The 19,643-nt window shown below is 40.9% G+C and overlaps 2 protein-coding genes across 2 annotated transcripts; both read right to left on the bottom strand.

Moving 5' to 3' along the window:
• Positions 1 to 7,568: 7,568 nt before the first annotated feature.
• LOC128465967 (olfactory receptor 2D3-like) lies at positions 7,569 to 8,507 on the bottom strand. The gene has a single exon (XM_053448214.1). The coding sequence runs from the start codon at positions 8,505 to 8,507 to the stop codon at positions 7,569 to 7,571; it is 939 nt and encodes a 312-aa protein (XP_053304189.1).
• A 4,073-nt stretch (positions 8,508 to 12,580) lies between these two features.
• On the bottom strand, positions 12,581 to 19,605 carry LOC128465811 (olfactory receptor 6Y1-like). The gene is made up of 6 exons (XM_053448201.1): positions 19,589 to 19,605; positions 15,552 to 16,432; positions 13,303 to 13,509; positions 12,928 to 13,050; positions 12,699 to 12,765; positions 12,581 to 12,644 (listed from the first exon to the last, which is right to left on the bottom strand). The coding sequence occupies exons 1-6, from the start codon at positions 19,603 to 19,605 to the stop codon at positions 12,581 to 12,583; spliced, it is 1,359 nt and encodes a 452-aa protein (XP_053304176.1).
• Between the last annotated feature and the right edge of the window lie 38 nt (positions 19,606 to 19,643).

Here is a 19,643-nt window from a genome sequence, read left to right as displayed (position 1 = left end):
AAGTGTACTCCATGTCCGCCTTTGCCATAAATGTTCCCAGCCCAGCCTCACGCACCATATCCCTATCAAAGAAAGTGCAAGAGACCAAGCACAGTTCCTTAGCAATGTTGTCATTAATGATGCACCCTTAGGATATGAGCAATGGTGGATAAGACGTAACTTACCCACCTCACGTTTTAGCACCACCTCTAAGGGGGACACCCGAAACCCAACCAATGGCGGCCCCATGAAAAGGCCAGCCCTACGGCCTAACTGAACCTCTCCAGGCAACTTATTGTGTACCGCCTCAGGATAAACCAACACCGACTTCAAATTGCGCCGCAAAATCCCTGGGTACAAATGGGAAGGGAAATCCATGCACAAACCCAGCGTCCAGAAATGCCACGTCCGCCTGCTTACTATAGCAGTTTAGCCATGACAGCGCTGCGTCGCATATCACCGTCATTCTCCCCTTTAGCCCCAGACTGACCTGAGCCAGCCCCACCTTTCCCTGCTTAAAGCATTTGGACATGCTATTATTACTGCCACGCCCATTTGCACAAGGCTCCCCACTTGTACTGGCTATCGTTAAACAGCCAGCAGGTCCCTTTTCTATTTGCAGACAACGAAGTTCCCTGCAAAGCCTTCTGCACCATCATCAGCTTCAGCCATAGGGGAAGGTCCATCTGGTCACATCATATACCCAGTTAGCCACCAGGCGGTGACGAAACTGCTCGTCATAACACCACCACGCCGAGCCCTCATACATCCAATATGCCTCCCATATCCCATCAACATAACAAAGTAAGAATGATTTCTCCCGATAATGCTCACCAATATACAAAAGAGGTGCAGCCAGTTCCTGAAAGTTTTCGGGAACCTTTCTGTACTTGCACTTCTTCTCATCCTCCTCCTTCTTACTGTCCCCCTTTCTACAGAATCGTCCTTTTTTGTGTTGAGCGACTCCTCCGGAAGAAGCAAAGAGAACAACTCCACGTGCTTCCCCTTTCATATTTTCTCTTTTACCTCAGACTTCAGATGCACTCCCAAAACGCCCACGAGAGAGACATGGCACCTGCCAAAGCCTCTCTGTCACCTTCTCCTTCGCCCTCTACAAAACTAGCTGATGCCCCTGCCCCCCCTCCTTCGGTCCTGCCAAATGGATTACCCACACTGCAACTGTTTACTGCCTGTGCTGTCAGATCTCTGCACCCCCAACTCCAACACCCCTCACACCCCGAGGACAAACCGACTCCTTGTCTTTTGCCCCCTCCGCCTCCACTAAAGCCCGAAACCTCTATAACAACCCCTCGAACGACCCTCTCCCTGTCTGTGCCCTGGGCTATACGCTAAGCAGCTGCAACATAAATCTGTGCCAAACCGATGGGCCGTGGAATCCTGTGTTGCCGCTGAAGAAGCCCATGGAGTGGCTGCCACCGCAGCCGCGCTCCCCAGCTGCATCGCCTGATGCTGCTGATCCTCCACCTCCGGAGGCCCACTGACCCTACTAACCAAGTGCCCACCACGCCCAGAACAGCTCCTCCGCACTTCCACCCCACGAGAACCCAAGCGACCACATAGAGTGGCTATGTGTATGCATATGTGTGTGTATGGTGTTGGAAGGGCTGTGTGTGTGTGTGTATGCATAGGTCTTTGATGTTAGAATGTGTAATTGTATGTGTATGTCTTAAGAGTTAGTGGGTATGTGTACATGTATGTATGTATGCATGTGTGTGTGTTAGCGTAGAGCTTCCCCTGACCATCACCATACCCCTAACAAATTATTCCAATACTCAACCACAATCATTATCCTTCAATCACCATACTCATACCCCCATCATCATATTCCTCCCCACCACCATTTCCATCCCCTATCATTAGCAACCCATATTGCACCACAATCACCCCCCCATCTTCATGCTCCTTAACATAACTTCTCATCCTCTCTATACCAATCCTTTACTTCTCCATCATCATAATACCCTTCCCTTAACATGCCTCCTTCATATCCATACAGTATTCAACAATATTTTTTTATTAATTCATATTAATTTTACACAGGAGCATAACTAGGAACCACAGGGTCCTGGTGCGAAAATTGCCCCAAGCTTCCTGACTTCACAAGCAACATGTCCCACAGTGTCACCTTTGGCACCCAAACAGCACGTCTCTGTCATATTTGCCCTCAAATACCTTGTTTGTGCCATCTTTACCCCAAATAGCTTGTCTGTTCCATCTTTCCCCCAACAGCTGTCTGTCCCCCTAAACAGTTTACTATTGCTATATTTACAAACAGTCTGCCTGTGCCATCTTAGCCAGCTTTCTACTGCCCCCAAACAGCTTGTTTGTTCCATCTTTTCCCCCAAACATCTTGTCACTGCACGCAAATAGATTGTTTGTGCTATCTTACCACAAACAGCTTGTCATTACTGCTAAACAGCCTGCCTGTTCCTTCAGCTTGTCATGGCTGCGGGAACTGGATTAGGTGGGGGTCTCTGTGCAGGGACAGGTTTGGTCTCGGAACCCTGTGAGGCAGGTATAGATGTGCCTGGTTGTAGATGGTCGTCTGCTGCAGATTTAGTCTTCTTCCTAGGCGTCATATACTGGAACAAGACTGATGGACTAAGGAACTGGCAGATGGCAGGGTCTGGAGACTGGCAGACAGACTGAGGAAACTGGCAGAAATGTCTAGGGAGACTGTAAGACAACAGCAGAGTCTAGGGAGATGATGGTACAATAGGATGAGACGGAGGCAAAAACTAAGAACGGCCCAATGTAAAATAGCCAGATAATCAATAATCCAAACAGAGGGAAATCAAGTGTTTGGATCAAGACAACATCACAAACAATACTCCAGGGCCAGGAACCGCAGGGTTTTAGCAAGAGACGCTGGCAGGAACACTGGTATATACAGGCCACTTATGACAAGATTGGCTACAAGTGTTTCAGTAACCTGAACAAAGATAGCAGGGGGCATGAGGATACTAGGCTAATGCTGAGGTTTCTGACACAGCCTGTTAGTCCTCCCAAACAGCCCACCTGTGTGATCTTTGCCCCAAACACTTACACGTTCATGCTAATACACAAATACTTGCACATCCATGCGTGCATACACAAACACCTACACAAGTACACATACACATTCATGCTCACTTACACATTCCTGTTAACATGCACACATTTATGCATACATTCTCATTCTAACATACAAACATACTATTTATTGCGCCACCCTTAACTTACCTGCAACATTCTCTCTATCTGTCCTTTAAAGTTGCTCTCCCTGGATGCCTTGGGCCCACAGCTTGTATTTATATGGCTCCCCTCTTTGTGAATAATTTTGGTCTAGCCCAATGGAAGTAGGAATGCAGGGGTCTGCCAGTATTTCCACACCTGCCAATCAGCAGCGTGCAGGATATGACATCATATGGCCTTTACCGGCCTTTCATAAGATACATTGTGCACCCTGCTCCCCTCATTGTCAATATGCTGTGTTAACGGCAGGACCATAAAGGTGGAACTTAATTGCTGTTCTATAGATAGTTTACTGTCAATGCTAAATCATGTGTGCTTCCTGTAATACCTTGCAATCAAGAAGTATTTGGATACTCACTGGATTCCTCACTTCTTTTATCCTTGGCACCTGTTTCTGCAGCAATGTCTTTGCCGGATTTGAGTTGTATAGTAGCTGCAATAATGCATGTATGCTGTATCATCAGCACACGTACCTTTGTTTAAGGCGCTGTCATCCCTGTAGAGGAAGAAGCAGCAGCTCTCTGAAATGGTCTGTCAAGTATCATCAATAAGAAACATAAAATACTATCCTGCATGTTGAAGTACATTTTTGGTCTTGCTATGATCGCAAACACCAAACCATCAATCAAACTGACACCACCGCCTACATAATTTATATGCTCTCAGTTTAGGTTTAAATGTTTGCAAACGATTATGCTCTGGGTAGCTTTAAGAACCTCTGCACCTTATTGGTCATGATGTGAGGAAGCAGTCCATTTTCTGATTCGGGCTTCTAGATGTAACCACTTTATCCATGTTCCCAGGAACATAATGTCAATAAACTAAACATTCCAGAATATGGTCATTGAGGGCAACATTCACAAGCTCTGAGTGGTGGACTGGTTTGCAGCAGGCAACAACCATGACACTAAACCTCTTATACTGTAAGAGATACAGTGGATGCTTGAGCAGCGGATGAGGTGGCTAAAAGAAAAGTGCAGATGAGTTTCCCTCTGCAGCTGCATGAAAAATTCCAACTAAATCATCAGTTTCCTGTTTATCTGCAGGCACACTAAGCCCCATCAGGAAAATGTTGAGAAACTGTCTTACTCACTGCTGTTTTTGGCCTCAGGGTAGTCTGACAGGTCCTGATGGACTGAAGTTGGCCAGTCTGAATCTAACAATACCAAACACCATTTTTCTCCATTGATTGTATCTCTTTTCTTGAGCTTCCATTGAAAGAAATAGACTAGATGTGCAAATGGGCCGAAATCATTTCAGAAGAATTTTTCGATTCACTTTTGTCTCATTTATTTTTGGGCAACGAATTTCGTTCACTGCCCATTCAGTTCGACAAAAAATGTGGGGGAATTTTGTTGCCTAGTGCCCGCATTCACTCTAACTCACTCCCTTATACTCTAATTCACTCTTTACGCTCATGTTTCCCTATTTTCTCCGACCACATTTGCTTCTGCTTTTTCTTCCTCTTCTTTTTCATCTGCTATGTTGCAGAGCAGCAGGACAGAGGCCTCATTTTCCCACCGCAGGACTTCTGCAAGGTAAGTGAACTTCAAAGGTGGGAGAGGGTAGATAGTGAGAGTGTGAATGAGTGAGAGTATGATTAAATGTGTGGATGAATTAGGTGGAAGATTGATAGAATTAAAGGATTTGTGAGAATGCATTAATGCGTAAATAATTTGTGTGAAAGAGTGAGAGAATAAATGATTGTGTATAATAGATGTATAATTGATTTGTGCAAAGGCAAACATGTCACAGGCAGGGTGTTTAAGCCTTGGGGACCAAGTCACCAAGTCAAGCCTTGGTGACTATGGGACAAAGATGGCACAGGGTGGGCTATTTGGGGACAAAGTTGACACATGCTGGGCTGTTTGGGGACAAAGATGGCATGTCCTATGCAGGGCCGGCCCAAGGCAAAATGCCGCCTGGGGGGAATTTTAAAATACCGCCCCGCCCTTATCTACCCTTCCTCTCCCTCCGTCCCTGCCGCCCCCCCAATATCTACCCTCCCCTCCTTATCTACCCTTCCTCTCCCTCCGTCCCTGCCGCCCCCCCCATTATCTACCCTCCCCCCCCCTTGTACTTACCTTGCTTTCAGCAGTCCTGCGGCGAGTCTCCCTGTTCGGCACTCAGCATTACAAGCCGGCACCAAGACCGAACAGGGAGACTCGCCGCAGAGGAGAGAGGGGCGCCGAGCGGGTACTGACAGCTTGGTAAGCGAAAACCACTCGGCGCCCCTTTCTCTCTCTTTCGCTTTAAAAAAAGGGCTTGGGGCGGCAAAGTGCCGCCCCTTCAAAAGTGTCGCCTGGAGCGGTTGCCCCACTCGGCTCCATTGTCGGGCCGGCGCTGGTCCTATGTGTGTAATATGGGTGCTGGTCAGGTTCTATGTTGACAATGTGGACGCCAGGACTGGCCTTTGGAGTGTGCAACCTGTGATCTATGCCTGTAATTTAGGGGGTTTATCTATACATTTAATGCTGAGTTTTTATGTGAATTCCAATTGATCTATACTTACAAATCTGTGTTATTCTATTGGCCCATATCTGCTATGCTATGTTTCTATGCATTATTTATGTATACCTGCAAATACAGAGTGTTGTTTATTTGATCTATACCTGAAATACAGATAGTAAGTAAAAGAGAGGTGTGGTTTAGTGAATTAGGGGACAAAGGAACTCTGGGGATGATTACGAGGGAGAGGACCTCCTAATGTCACAGTAGGGTCAGAAGCAGGGAAGACTCCACTGACTCACAGTCTTCCCCTAATCTACGGTCAATGTGGCAAATATTTTTTTTGTCTGTGTGGTATCAGAGGGAGTCATTGCATGCTAGGGAGCGTGGAGCAGGGCCCAAGGAAATACCTTTAAAATTCTCTTTCTCAAATTCATGTCTCTTTAGCGCTTACCTTTATCCTATATTTCCTCTCTGATATATAGAAGCTACTACCCCATCTTAAATGTCTTAAGACATTCTCCCTTATTGCATTAGATCTCTTGACCTTACTGCCACTCAATATTCCCCAAGCCTGAATCTAAAATTACAAAAGTAGAGTAAAGGAATATCCTTTTATTGTTGCAATGCAGAAACATACAAACATTGATCCAACAAGCACTTAGAAGTCTTGTAGATTGCACCCTCCTAATTGTATCTATAAGTCTGCCCACTCTTTTCCACTGATTGTGGAAGAGTATGTGTCTAGAAGAGAGAATAATAAAGTGTGTGAAGGAAAAAAAACAACCAAATTTAAACGAAAATTCTGGCCTCTTTGGTTTGTTTTGTTGGGGTCGCTCCTCATTTTCAAGGATTTGTAGGAATTGCTAACATATGCAAATTTCATTAAAATCGCATTTCGTACAAATCCAAATGCACAAGTTTAATGATTTACAATTTAATAAAGAACCATCAAAAAGCAACTTTTGGGTGGAAGTTCAGCAATAGTTGTACAACTATGTGGTTACTGTATCCTAGAATGGAGTACAATATTTTGGAGTACAATATATTATAATAAAATATTTTTGCAGCATTAATTGAAGTGTCAGGATAAAACTGGGCTGATTGTGGTCCAAGGGACATTTGGAGTTTGCTGACAGCACAAATATCCCATTTTTTTTTTTTTAAATGCTGCACAATAGCAATTTACCTGATATTTACTGTGTCTTCTTAAATGGAACTTGATTAATGTGGCTTTTTTGGTTGGAGTAGCAACGAGTAGTCCACATATGGAAATATAAATATTATTAGTATTAGCAGCATCCTTAGTTTTTATTGTAGATTTCAAACATGGAAAGGCATTTCATCATAAAAAGAATAACTGTTTTGTTTTAAAGGTTGTATGCCACACAAACATAATAGTGTCATACATTCCATATTTTTCTGTATTGTTTAACATTGCATTTATCTATTGACCCACCGCAGCTGCTGCTTGATAACTTTTTCTGCATATTTTTCTTACCAGTAAATAAGCACAGGGTAACATAGCTTAACCTTCACGAACCTCGTACAATATTGAATTTAGCTTTTAGATAAACAAAGAGCCAAATGATTCAACCTATTAAATAAATTGATGTTTTTAATACAGTACAAAGGTTTATATGGGTTTATTGCATAGACGCCTCCAAACACCAAACACAGTGATTACTTTGGCACATATCTAACTGAGTCTTAAGTTATGGACAAACTGGGTAAAAAAAATATTTACACAGACATTTGCCTCAGAAGCCATTTCCTCAATATTTTGCTGACCAGAATAATTAAAAGTCCAGCTACAATAGTCGGTAATTTTTCACAACTGTTTCATTTGCAAGAATTCTGGTTCCTTAATATACTTGTTAGATTATCTAACTATATCTAAGCATCACTCTAAGCTTTAACTGTTTTAATAATGCCTCTTGGATGTCTTTATTTCTCAAGCTGTATATCAAGGGGTTTAGGAGAGGTGTAATGCTTGTATAGAAAATGGAGAGCAGCCATTCCTTATCAGCCAGGTGGTTAGATTTTGGACGAAAATACATAAAGCTTCCACTACCATAAAAAAGCAGGACAACAATTAAGTGAGATACACAGGTAGAGAAGGCTTTCTCTCTACCAAAGCCTTTAGGGATATTGAATATAGATGAAAGAATGCTCATGTATGATCCCAAAATCAAGAGGAAGCATCCAAGCATAAGGAAGCCACCCACAACAAAAATAGTCACCTCATTGAAGTATGTATCAATGCAGGAAATCTTTAACAATGGAGGGATATCACAGAAAAAGTGGTTGAGTATTTTAGAACCACAGAATGGTAGCCTGAAAGTGTTGGCAGTGTGAACTACTCCATAAATACATCCAATTAACCAGGTTGTAACTGTCATTTTGAGACAGGCTTCTTTATTCATTATAGTGACATATCTCAGTGGAAAACAAATAGCAACATACCGGTCATATGCCATTGTAGCCAACAAAGAAGACTCAGAGGCTGCCAAAGTGAGGAAAAAATATTGCTGGGCTATACAAGCTGCGAATGAGATAGCTGGATACTTTAAATGAAGACTGGTCAGTATTTGTGGGAGAGTGGTAGAGGTGTAACATATGTCCATGAAAGAAAGATTACGGAGAAGAAAATACATGGGGGTCTGCAGATGATGATCCACACTGCTTACAAAGATGATCAACATATTTCCTAAAATTGTAACAAGATAAATGATTAAGAACAACACAAAGTATAATGCATGTAATACCATTTTGCTTGAAAAAGCATTAAGGATAAATCCATCCTCATTGGTGAAATTACTCATGTCTAGAAAATGTGCTTCCAGTTTTCAAAAGTAATGTAACCTGGTTCGAGAGCACATTCGCTTAGCTGCTGCTTGGTTTTATAGCTGGTATTGAAATGTACATAAAATCAAATATCACAGAAAATCTAGACTAGTGAAATGTGACAACTGCATTAAGATCATATAGATCATAGATGTATATATTGGTATTTTACAGCTGTTTATATTCAATCTTTAGTTTACAGATGTAAGTAGTGACAAATTAGAATCATCCAACCACCATCCTTTTTCTACCATTTTAAAACGTTCGCAATAGCAAGTTTTTTATTGTAACCCAAGTCTTCTCATAGGTGACCTAAATTCATTGTCCTCTTGAAGATGTCAGTTCATTGTTTCAAAAAGTGGATCTTGCTGAGATCTGCATTATAAAAGAAAACATCCTATAAAACAGATGTATGTAAATTCACATATCTATGTACTAAAGGTATATTCTATTATTCAATAAAAATAACTGTTATGGTGTTCAAGGTCCTACCTGGATTGTTTCTATATTTTGGCCACACATAATCCATCTATAGACAACATTTAAAACTTGATAGAGACAAGAAACCCACAGGTCCAAATACACTTCAAGGATATCTTTATTCACGATCTTGGATATGCCTTCCTTATATTATTAACGCACAGTACAAAATGATGTGGTTATAGTTTTCAACTGCTCCATTTATATTCCCCCTCAAACACTGTTGAAATAAATTGCTTCCCACAGTTGCCTTGGTTTGCATCACACAGACCCCCTGAGACATTTTGTATTAACAATTCTGCAGTTAGGTAAATCATTCTTTCTCATTGACAAGATTTAAAAAGTTAGTGGAGTCATGAGCAAGCCTGCTTGAAGGATTTAAATACATGCCAAACTCTCATATACACCATCATGTTACACATCTGTCACAACTTTACTTTTTGTCAACCCCTTGGTCTCCCCTCCAACCACCTTAATAGAGCACAATAGGAAAGCTGCTTAGATCATTTTAATGATTTACGGTCATGATAAGGCATTTTGTTAGATTGATGACTTCTAGTCCCCCAATGGATTTTCTTTTACCTTTTACCTTTTTACCATCTTACTGTGTCAGGTAAGAAAGTTGCTTGTAGTCAAATAATAAGCTCTGTGCCTTCAATAAGATAAGTTTGGATAAATTATAAATCTTAAATTTCCTCTCCATTGTTTAAACTAAAGAAATGTGGGTCAATTATTTTGAAACAAAATGTATTGAGGTTTTGCATGTTAGATACAAGATCTGCATATCAGCAGAGAGACAATGTTTAAGCATAATTGTATTTAAGAACACCGTAATTTGTCCATTACCCATCCTGTACCCTCCACCTGCTTTCTCGGCCCACTATCAAAACCCAACTTTGGTAACTGGGACGAGTTCCATGATATCCATTCAATCATGGACAGTAACCACAGCAATTGAAGAAATAGGTAAGAATCCTCAGTTTTTTTTTATTTTGTGCATTTTTTTTCTGTGTTTTCTAGTGCTCCAGAAGTCTACATGGTTTCCCTATGGCACCACATCAGAGACTCGATCTTCAGAAATCGTTTTGATGAATAAAAATATACCCAAGCCTGCCAGTGTGACACTCTGCTACAATGTGAAGTAGTGAGTGTTCAACCTGTATAACAGTGTAAATTTGTTGTCCCCTCAAAATATTTCAACACACAGTCATTAATGTCTAAACCTTGGCAACAAAAGTGAGTACAATGTCCAAATTGGGCCCAAAGTGTCAATATTTTGTGTGGCCACCACTATTTTCCAGCACTGCCTTAACCCTCTTGGGCATGGAGTTCACAAGAGCTTCACAGGTTGCCACTGGAGTCCTTCTTCCACTCCTCCATGATGAGCTGGTAGATGTTAGAGACCTTGTGCTCCCCCACCTTCTGTCTGAGGATGCCCCACAGGGTTTAGGTCTGGAGACATGCAGACCATTTTGATTGGTATGGTCTGAGCACTGACAGGCTGACCCCCCACCCCTTCAACCTCTACATCAATGCTCGCTGCCCTCATACGTCTATTTCCCAAAGACAACCTCTGGATATGACGCTGAGCACGTGCACTCAACTTCTTTGGTCGACCATTGCGAGGCCTGTCCTGTGAAACCGCTGTATGGTCTTGCCCACTCAACTTCTTTGGTCAACCATTGTGAGGCCTTTCCCTCAGGGGCTGCAGCTCAGTTTCAGGGTCTTGGCAATCATCTTATAGCCTAGGCCATCTTTATGTAGAGCAACAATAATTTTTTTCAGATCCTCAGAGAGTTCTTTGCCATGAAGTGCCATGTTGAACTTCCAGTGACCAGTATGAGAGAGTGTGAGAGCGATAACACCAAATTTGGCACACCTGCTCCCCATTCACACCTGAGACCTTGTAACACTAATGAGTCACATGACACCAGGGAGGGGAAACGGCTAATTGGGCCAAATTTGGACATTTCCACTTAGGGGTGTACTCACCTTGATGCCAAGGTATAGACATTAATTGCTTTTTGTTGAGTTATTTTGAGGGGACAGCTAATTTACACTGTTATACAGGCTGTACACTACTACATTGTAGCAAAGTGTAATTTCTTCAGTGTTGTCACATGAAAAGATATAATAAAGTATTTACAAAAATGTGAGGGGTGTACTCACTTTTGTAAGATACTGTATATTTAAATATATCTCTAATTTGGGCATTGTTGAAAAAACTATCTTGTATGAATTTCTGGCCTCCAGCCAGTCCAATATCGTTATGAACAACTGTTTAGTTTTCAGTAATACCAAGGTCAGAGGTATTGTCTGGACCCACTGATGAAGGATAGTCTTTGTAGGCGCTGCCATAAAAACTCTGAATTGGTTACGATTCTCCCTGTAGTCATCTGGGATAATCCCTAAGTTTGCCAATTCAGGTGTAATGCATATTAAGGACATTTTCAGCTCCCTACAGTAGATCAACTGTCAGTTGTAACGTTACCAAAGGGTTAAGCAAGAGAGTGTTCACACAGTCCAAGGGTCGGGGCAGACAGCCCTTATCAGAATCAGTAATGGTGGGATACATAGTCCAATAATCAATTCCAAGGGTCAAACCGGGGTCACAATATTAGCAGAGGGAAGACTACAGGACCAAGGGGAATACTCCATTAAGTTGCCCCAGTCCTGACCATCAAGTGACCTAATACAGAAGGCGACCCAACTATGAATATATATGTACACAAAGGTATCGGTATGTCAGGGTATGTTCCTCTAACGTTTTGGTCTCTCGACTCATAAATGGATCAATTGTGTGGATATTAACCTCCCTTCCATTTTCGAAGGATGGATTCCCCATTCATGGTGTTACCCTGCACTGTAGATGTAGACAGAGACTGGTCATCTTCCAAGCCCTTGCTGTGGTTGCCAATCAGGGGTTTGCCTGCATTACCAGTGTATGCAACATAGCCATGAGCGAGAACTCCCAACAGTCTCTATTGTTCACTCATACATGACTTTTGGTCTTTGCAAAAGAGATAGGCTTATTCTTGCTCTCTTTCCCTGCCATATGAATTTTGTGAAACAGCATGATGATCATCAGTAAGAAACAATCCCTGTACTTCGACTTTGTCCTTTTACTAATATTTTGTACACTTCCACTCAGATATATGTTTATACATGTATATATATATATAAATTCTCTTTCATATATATATTTTTTGTGGTACCTTATATATATCCTTTTGGTTCCAGTTTTTTAACATATGTTAACTGAATTTTTTATTTTTTTTTTATATATATTTTTTTATAATTTGTTTTATTTTTTTTATTTTTATATATATATATTTTTTTTTTTTTAATTTTTTATTTTTATTTTGATTGTTTTGTATTATTTACCTTTTGTATGTACAAAGGAATTTTTTATTTATCCATACATGGATAATCTATCTCTCTCATACATCTGTCTAACACTGACATACTTACCTTATATGACCTATATCTCTCACATTTATTTTTTCACTCGTTTTTTGAGCTGTGAACATAATTATATATTTTTTTCCCGTCCTTTACCTCCTTTATACCTTCATGAGCTTGGATCTCCAATATAGCTCACAGAATCATTTTCCATAAGCTCCGACATCCAGCTCCTGAAAAGAGATCAAGCCGAGAACTGCCTCAGCGTATACGTTGCCTGGATATACCTCGTCATACACAGAAGACCGAAAAACGCCCACCATTGACGCATCAACATCTGAATGTAAACCACGCCTATCCAGGGAAGAAGAAACAAGAAGCTTGATATAGGAAGTATTTTTTGGTTTCTATTCTTTTACCATCACCTTACACGTGTTTTTTGGGTGTTTTTAGTTTTTCGTTTTTCAGGCATTTTTAAAAGTAAAAGGATATGGTTGAGCACCCTGTAATCAATACAGGGTCTCAGTTCTCCACTCTTTTTGTTCACAAAGAAGAATCCATCCCAAGCAGGGGAGGAGGACTTAGGGATGAACCCCCAGGACAGCACATCCACAGCATACTTCTCCATGGCCTTATTCTCTGCGACAAATAGAGGGTAAACACAACCTTGAGCAGGTATGGCACTTGGTTGCAGCTCAATTGTACACCAGTCCCGCCCTCATTGAATATATCTAAAAACTCCTGGTACTCTTCAGGCAGCAAAGATGCCAGAGAAGTGATTAACACCTTCACCACTTTCACCCTTAGCCAATCAAATGTGTGATTATGTAAAACACCTTTTATTGTAAAAACCAAATGAGCAAAGCCAAATCGTGATACAGGAGTGTATACCAAAAGAAAAGCCGGGGCAGGAACCAAGGCAGGTAGTTAGATGAGCCAGAGTGAGCAGTACGGAGATCAGCAAAGTCAGGGTACGAATGCCAGGAATCAGGAGGATGGAGATCAGCAAAGTCAGGGTATGAATGCCAGGAATCAGGAACCAGTAGGCAGTCAGACGAAGCCAGGTCATACACAGGAACTCAGGAACAAATGAATTCACTTAATAGCAGGAACACAAGGGCAAAGGAAGTATGCATGCTTAACAAATTGAAATTTGCAATCCTCTGGTGACAAGTGGTTCCCAGGTAATACTGATCCCCCTCTTCTATGCCCAATAAACTGTTCTATGTTCTATGCTATGATCCCAGTTATAAGTTGGGGGTAGCTTGTCCCCTATGCCCCCCCCATCAGTGACTGTTGAGTATATGAAGGTGCCTATATAAAGACCTAGGTCTTGCCACGCAGTCACCCATGAGTTTCCTCTCTGTTAGGAGAAGGTTACCTCTACTATGGTCTTTTGTCCTGTGTCTGCTATGCATTTTGCCCAATCAATGAGGATACGGAATGACAGCACAACACGCAGCAATTTGATCAAGCAAAACTTTAATATTGAACTTACTACAGCAGATAGAAAATAGTTATGTGTAAAATCATATGTATGTATATATGTTTGTGTAAAAAGAGTTAAGCAATCAAGCAATACCACAGCAATCAATGCTATAGGGTCAAATGTCAATACAGTAATACATCAGCGAGACAAGTAGTTATCACTCCTCTAGCTGATAAACTCAGCAGGGACTGGGAAACCCCTCAGAACAGTCTTTTCAAAGAGCCACTTGTCTTGGACGCATGGATCCCTGGATCCATCCTGGGCTGCCCTTGCATGTTGTAGCAAACACCGGCCGGTGAGGCTTCAAAGTTGGTAGTTGCGGCCTTAGGCTTTTATAGCCATCATGGGGACTTTCCAGAATCTTCCAGGGACGAGTGTCTTTACATCATGATGTTATCTCTAGCTGGCTTCTGTTCTGTGACGCAGGCTAGCCCTCCATCTTATGGTGCTGGCCAGGCACCCTAAACAGAGTTCTTTCACCATTTTGTTCTTATGTGCTTGGGCGTTTCATAATCTATTCAGCACAGTGGTCTGTACATGTTGACGCCTGATGCCTAAGTTACAAGATATGTAACTATACTTAACGAATTAACCCTGTCATGACCGGGCCCAGGAGTTATATTATAAAAATGCACTACACTATACCCTGTGTCCCACTTTCCCAAACATGCGGCCAAGCCTCCAATGCGACCACTATACAGGCCTTGCCAGTCAAGTCATTTAGGAGGGGAGTACACTGCTGTGGTTCCCAAAGGGATCACCACTCAGATCTACACGGCAGCGTCCACAAGGAATCACCATGTCCACTATTTTCTTATCTAGGCTGGTCCCACCATTCCCCTCACAATTTCCCAAACCTGCCATGAATCTACATAAGCTACTCCCTTAGTTCTATCGTCACCCTCCCCAACATCCTTGCACAAACAGGCAAACATGTTGGTTTGAGCAAGCCCTGAGCTAGCCTCCCTAAACCTATTACTCCTACATTCCCTCTTGCAGCTTACCCATCTCTGTGCACTAGATACTTTCTCCACCCTCACCAGCACTTACCCTAGCCAGTGTCTATTCAGTAAGGAGTAAGCTCCTCTCCTTGTTCTCAATGTCCCTCAATGTTGTCAGTTGCCCTCTTAGATCCAGTATCAAATATTCAGTTTTTAAATTATACAGTATTAATTGATGCACTTATCATTGGAAATTATATTAAATATATATTAACTCTATTACATAATTTTGGCACAAGACATGAAATGAATAACCAGTTTCTATTTTGGCAATCGATATGATATTTTGATTGTGTTGAATAAGGAGTGTTTAGCTTTGTTAGCATTGAAATCGAAAATATCTTACTTTTAATTTGAATTCAATGTTAAATAGTTATACTGAATTTAAATAATTTATGTTTATTTGGAGATGTATTTGAAGTGCAACTTGAACTGCAGATTAATTTTGTACCTTATTTTGTTGCTTTATACGTATATATGAAAATCTGCTTGCTCTTGAAAATATGTATACAAAATATTATTTGCTACACAACATATTTTACCTTTCAACTATTTAATTAATTCAATTCATGCACAATATTTAAAATATATTCATGCACTTACATGTCTCTTTCTTTGGTAAAAATTAAATACTTGCAAACATTTTATACAGGCTTTTTTCAATTCATGGTTTCTCAGAGTGTAAACCAGAGGATTTACCAAAGGAATAATGATTGTATACAATACAGAAATAATTTTATTAAAATCAAATGAGTCAATGGCTTTGGGTCGTGCATACATAAATATAGTTGTGCCAAAAAATAAAACGACTACTGTTAAATGTGAGGCACAAGTAGAGAATGCTTTTTTCCATCCACCACTAGAAGGAATTTTGTGTATAGTCATTAATATATACATATAAGATATTATTATGGGAACCAAGGAACTAATCAAAACAAACGTTGCAGTTATAAAATTCACTATTTCCACAGTTGAGATGTCATCACAGGAGAGGTTAATAACTGGTGAGATGTCACAAAAATAATGGTTGACTGTTTTGGAGTCACAGAAGTTCATCTGAGATATCAGACCTATAGAGAATGAGCTTGAGAGGAAACCTAAAAATACGCTACCAACAGTCAGACTCCGGGACATCTTAGAGGTCATAATATTCAGATAGCGCAGTGGGTTACAGATGGCCAGATATCGGTCAAAGGCCATAGTTGCCAATAAGAAACACTCAGTACATCCCAATGACAAAAAAAGGAACAGTTGCAGTAAACACTCCTTTATAGTTATTGTATTATTGTCTGTTAAAAGATCACTTAACATTTTGGGGACGGTAACCGAGACATATATTGAATCTAAGTAAGATAGATTTGTGAGGAAGAAGTACATTGGAGTGCAGAGGTTTGAATTACATCTAACAATCAGGATGATAGCAGCATTTTCCAAGATTGTGATTAGATAAACAAGAGAAAATATTAATGAAATAAAATGTTGAATCATTGGAGAAGTTTGGAAACCAAGTAAGACAAAATATGTTACAGCCCTGCCATCTGAGGTTTTATTAAACAACATAGTGACTATGTTTCCTGTCTAAATAAAGACTGATGCTCTTGTAATACAGATCTAGTTAATATATCTAAAATTATTAAAAAAACTATATAATGATTCATAGTTCTCTAAAGCAACCACTCTAAGAACAGAAAACATTTTGTTCACATATTTTACCAAATAAGAAATACCATTGACTTTCCACAACTTCATTATCCATTAACCTCATTAGATGGTTGAGGCATCTTTGAGCAAGCCAAAACTGGTGTTGATTTCCATGAAAATTGTGGTTCTGGTGGCAGTTGACTGATAATAGATGCAGTCATGAGCTACCGGAAAAAATGTTCTTGGTCACTGCTGTAAAATATTTTACCTTTTGTCCAATAGCAGTGTTACTCTGGATTTCCACAACAACATCTACATGGCTGTTGTTCATATCGGTTATATACACAATCATTATATTGTAATTAATCACTTCTGAGAATTCATTAACATTAAGCAGAAGATTTTCTTTTTTCTTTTTACAATAATGAATTTGCTTACACAAGAGGACACATTGGAAAATCTATTAGTTCAATGTCGTTAAAGTAAGTTAATAATTCCCTTATAGATTTTTTTTAATAGAAATGGTCTCATTAGATAGTACTAAAACTGATATGCATTAGGAATATAGTAGAAACAGGTATTTGTATTTTAGAAACAGGGTTTAAAACAGCTTTTATTTTAACCCAAAGCATTAACAATTTACGTGCCAAAGGCAGGGCGCTTTTTTCCTCTTGAGAGACCAGGTCAATAAAGTCGTTCTTAAACTTATGGCCCTTTAACTCCTGATGGTGAACCTACGGATTTCCGCTCCCAATGCTGCAGAGATAATGGTAGTGGACTGGGCCGTAGCTAGGGTGAGGCAAGTGAGGCAGTCGCCTCGGGCGCAGCTGAGAGGGGGCGCACAGCCGCCCGATTAGCAGCTGCAGCCTCCAGGACTGGTTGGGGAGATCACGCATCTCCCTAACCAGCAGAACATTTCGTTGCCCAGGGGCCCAGTGTTCTAGGGGCCCCGTGGTGAATTACATTGCTGCCAGCAATGTCATTTACCACGAAGCCCCTAAAAAACAGCAGCGTATATATAGGGAAGGGGCGATCAGAGAGGCCACCTCCCCCGGGGCAGTCTTCAGAGTGTAGAGGCAGCTGCACGATTGTGCTCTCCCCAACCAGCCCTGCTCATCGGGCGCCCTGTGGGCATTGCGCTGGTCTGGGTATGAGGTGTCCAATGAGCAGGGCTGGTTGGGGAGATCACAATCCCCCTCTAACCAGCCCAACATTAGGGAGCGCGGGGTCTGTCAATTCAGACCTCGGCTTCCGTGCTCCCTAACCACTACGCGCCAGCAAATGATGCAGAGCGTGGGGATATGACGTCACCCCGGCACTTTGCATCAATAGCCGGCGCATAGTGATGAGGGAGCACTAAAGCAGAGGCCTGGAATGACAGACCTCATGCCCCCATGACAGCATGGAAGAAAGAGGGTAATGTATGATGCAGGATGATGGAAGATGAAAGAAGATGAGAAAGGTAAGACATGGGGAGAAAAGGTTGTAAGGACTGTATATATATATATATATATATATATATATATAGTATGTAGATAGTGAGAAGGGAGATAGATAGTAAGAAAAATGAGGTGTAGATAGTGAGAAAAGGGAGGAGAGGTAGCTAGAGAGAAAGGGGGTCATAAGAATACTGAAATAAAGAGTGAGTGAGTAAGTGAGTGAGTGAGTGAGTGAAGGAATTAATGTGTGGATGAATAGTGTGAATGAGTGAAAGAATACATTTTTGTGTGAATGAATTATGTGAATAAAAGTGTGGATTAATAAGTGACTGTAAAAGGTTTTGTATGTATCATAGATGTATAATAGATTTGTAGAAAGGCAAAGATCACACAAGCAGGGTGTTTAAGCCTTGGGGACCAAGATGGCACAGGGCGGGCTGTTGGGGACAAAGTTAACTCATGATGGGATGTTTTGGGACAACAATGGCAAGTCTTATGTATGTAATCTGGGTGCTGGACAGGTTCTGTGTGGGCAGCATTAACGCCAGGGCTGGCTTTGGGATGTGCAATCTGTGAGGTATACCTGTAATTTAGGGGGTTTATCTTTACCTTTATTGCTAAGTTTTTATGTGAATTCCAATTGATCTAGACCTGCAAAGCTGGGTTTGTGTGTTATTCTGTTGATCCATATCTGCTATGCTATGTTTCTATACATTATTTATGTATACCTGAAAATACAGGGTTTGTATGTCTTATTCAGTTGATGAATACCTGCAAAGCTGTTTCCGTGTGTTTTCTATTTGATCTATACCCGCAATGCTGAGTTTACATGTGATTTTCAGGTGATCTATACCTGCAATGCTGGGCTTGTGTGTTCTATTGAACATTATTGTATACCTGCAAATACAGGATTTGTATGCCTGATTCTGTTTATTTGATCTATACCTTAAATGCCGAGTTCACATGAGAATTTCAATTGATCTATACATGCAAAGTTGGGTTTGTGTGTTCATGTGTTGATCTATACCGGCAATGTTTCCATACATTATTTATGTATACCTGCAAATACGGAGTTTGTTTGTCTTATTCAGTTGATCTATACATGCAAGTGCTGTTTTATGTGTTTATTTGATCTATACCTGAACTACAGGGAGTAAGTAAATGAGAGGTATGGCTTAGTGAATAAGGGGACAAAGAGATTCTGGGGATGATTACGGGGGAGAGGACCGGTAGGGTCAGAAGGAGGGAAGACTGCACTGACTCTCACAGTCTTTCTCTAACTTGTAGTGAGTGTGACAAATATTTTTTATTGTGTGGTAGTGGAGGGACTTATTGTATGCTAGGGAGTGTGGAGTGGGACCCAAAGAAATGCTTGCATAGGGTCCAATTATTTCAATATAAAATTGTCAGAAGGGTCTCATATGTATATATATTGTCAGCAGGGGCTAATATTAGTATATATTGTCAGCATGGGCTAATATTAGTATATATTGTCAGCATTAATATACATCGGGAGCAGGATCTCATATTAAATAATGAAAACTGCCAGTTCAGCTGTTTAATCACAGTCTTTACTTCAAAGAGATAAGTATATATTAGGTAGTTACAAATGCATGTCTAACATGCGTATATATATGTGGCCACCCTAGTGTGTGTGTGTAT

This window comes from Spea bombifrons, chromosome 1 (assembly GCF_027358695.1).
Source record: "Spea bombifrons isolate aSpeBom1 chromosome 1, aSpeBom1.2.pri, whole genome shotgun sequence".
Taxonomy (NCBI): domain Eukaryota; kingdom Metazoa; phylum Chordata; class Amphibia; order Anura; family Pelobatidae; genus Spea; species Spea bombifrons.
The sequence above is the reverse complement of the archived record's forward strand: the minus strand, read 5'-3'. Positions and strand labels throughout refer to the sequence as shown.